Source organism: Fulmarus glacialis, unplaced genomic scaffold, assembly GCF_000690835.1.
Source record: "Fulmarus glacialis isolate BGI_N327 unplaced genomic scaffold, ASM69083v1 scaffold7268, whole genome shotgun sequence".
NCBI classification, from domain to species: domain Eukaryota; kingdom Metazoa; phylum Chordata; class Aves; order Procellariiformes; family Procellariidae; genus Fulmarus; species Fulmarus glacialis.
Window position 1 is genome coordinate 1,937 of NW_009226236.1, and position 415 is coordinate 2,351.

The 415-nt window shown below is 57.8% G+C and overlaps 1 gene segment (V, D, J or C); it reads right to left on the reverse strand.

Annotated features, from left to right (window-relative positions):
* Nucleotides 1-395, reverse strand: part of LOC104080360 — a gene marked incomplete at both ends in the record, with an annotated part of 604 nt that extends 209 nt beyond the window's left edge. The window contains 2 exon segments of the V gene segment in view: nt 25-131; nt 298-395. Of these exon segments, the coding sequence occupies nt 25-131; nt 298-395 (205 nt within the window).
* Nucleotides 396-415: the final 20 nt, after the last annotated feature.

Below are 415 nucleotides of genomic sequence, written 5' to 3' on the forward strand. Positions count from 1 at the left end.
TGTCTTCTGCGGGTCCCAGCCAACAGCATAGCTGCTGCTGCTGCTAAGCCCGGAGCAGGTGATCTGGACGGTTTGTCCTGGGTTCACCAACACTGAGGGCAGCTGGGTCAGCGCTGCCTGGACCAGGGAACCTGGAGAGGGAGAGGAGAGAGGGAAGAAGACGGGGGTCAGCCAGTGCCCCAGGAGCACAGCCCTCCCCTGATGGGTGATGGTGGGAGAGCAGAGACTCCTAACTGGTCCCTGCGATGGTGGGAGGTTTCTATATTACTTCCCCATTGCTCTGTGTCACCATGGGACCATAACTGCTGCTGTCATGGCCACCACAGTAATAGACAGCTTCGTCCTTGGCTTGGACCCCATTGATGGTTAACGTGCCAGTGGAGCTGGAGAAGGATCTAGAGAATGGGAAAGGGCA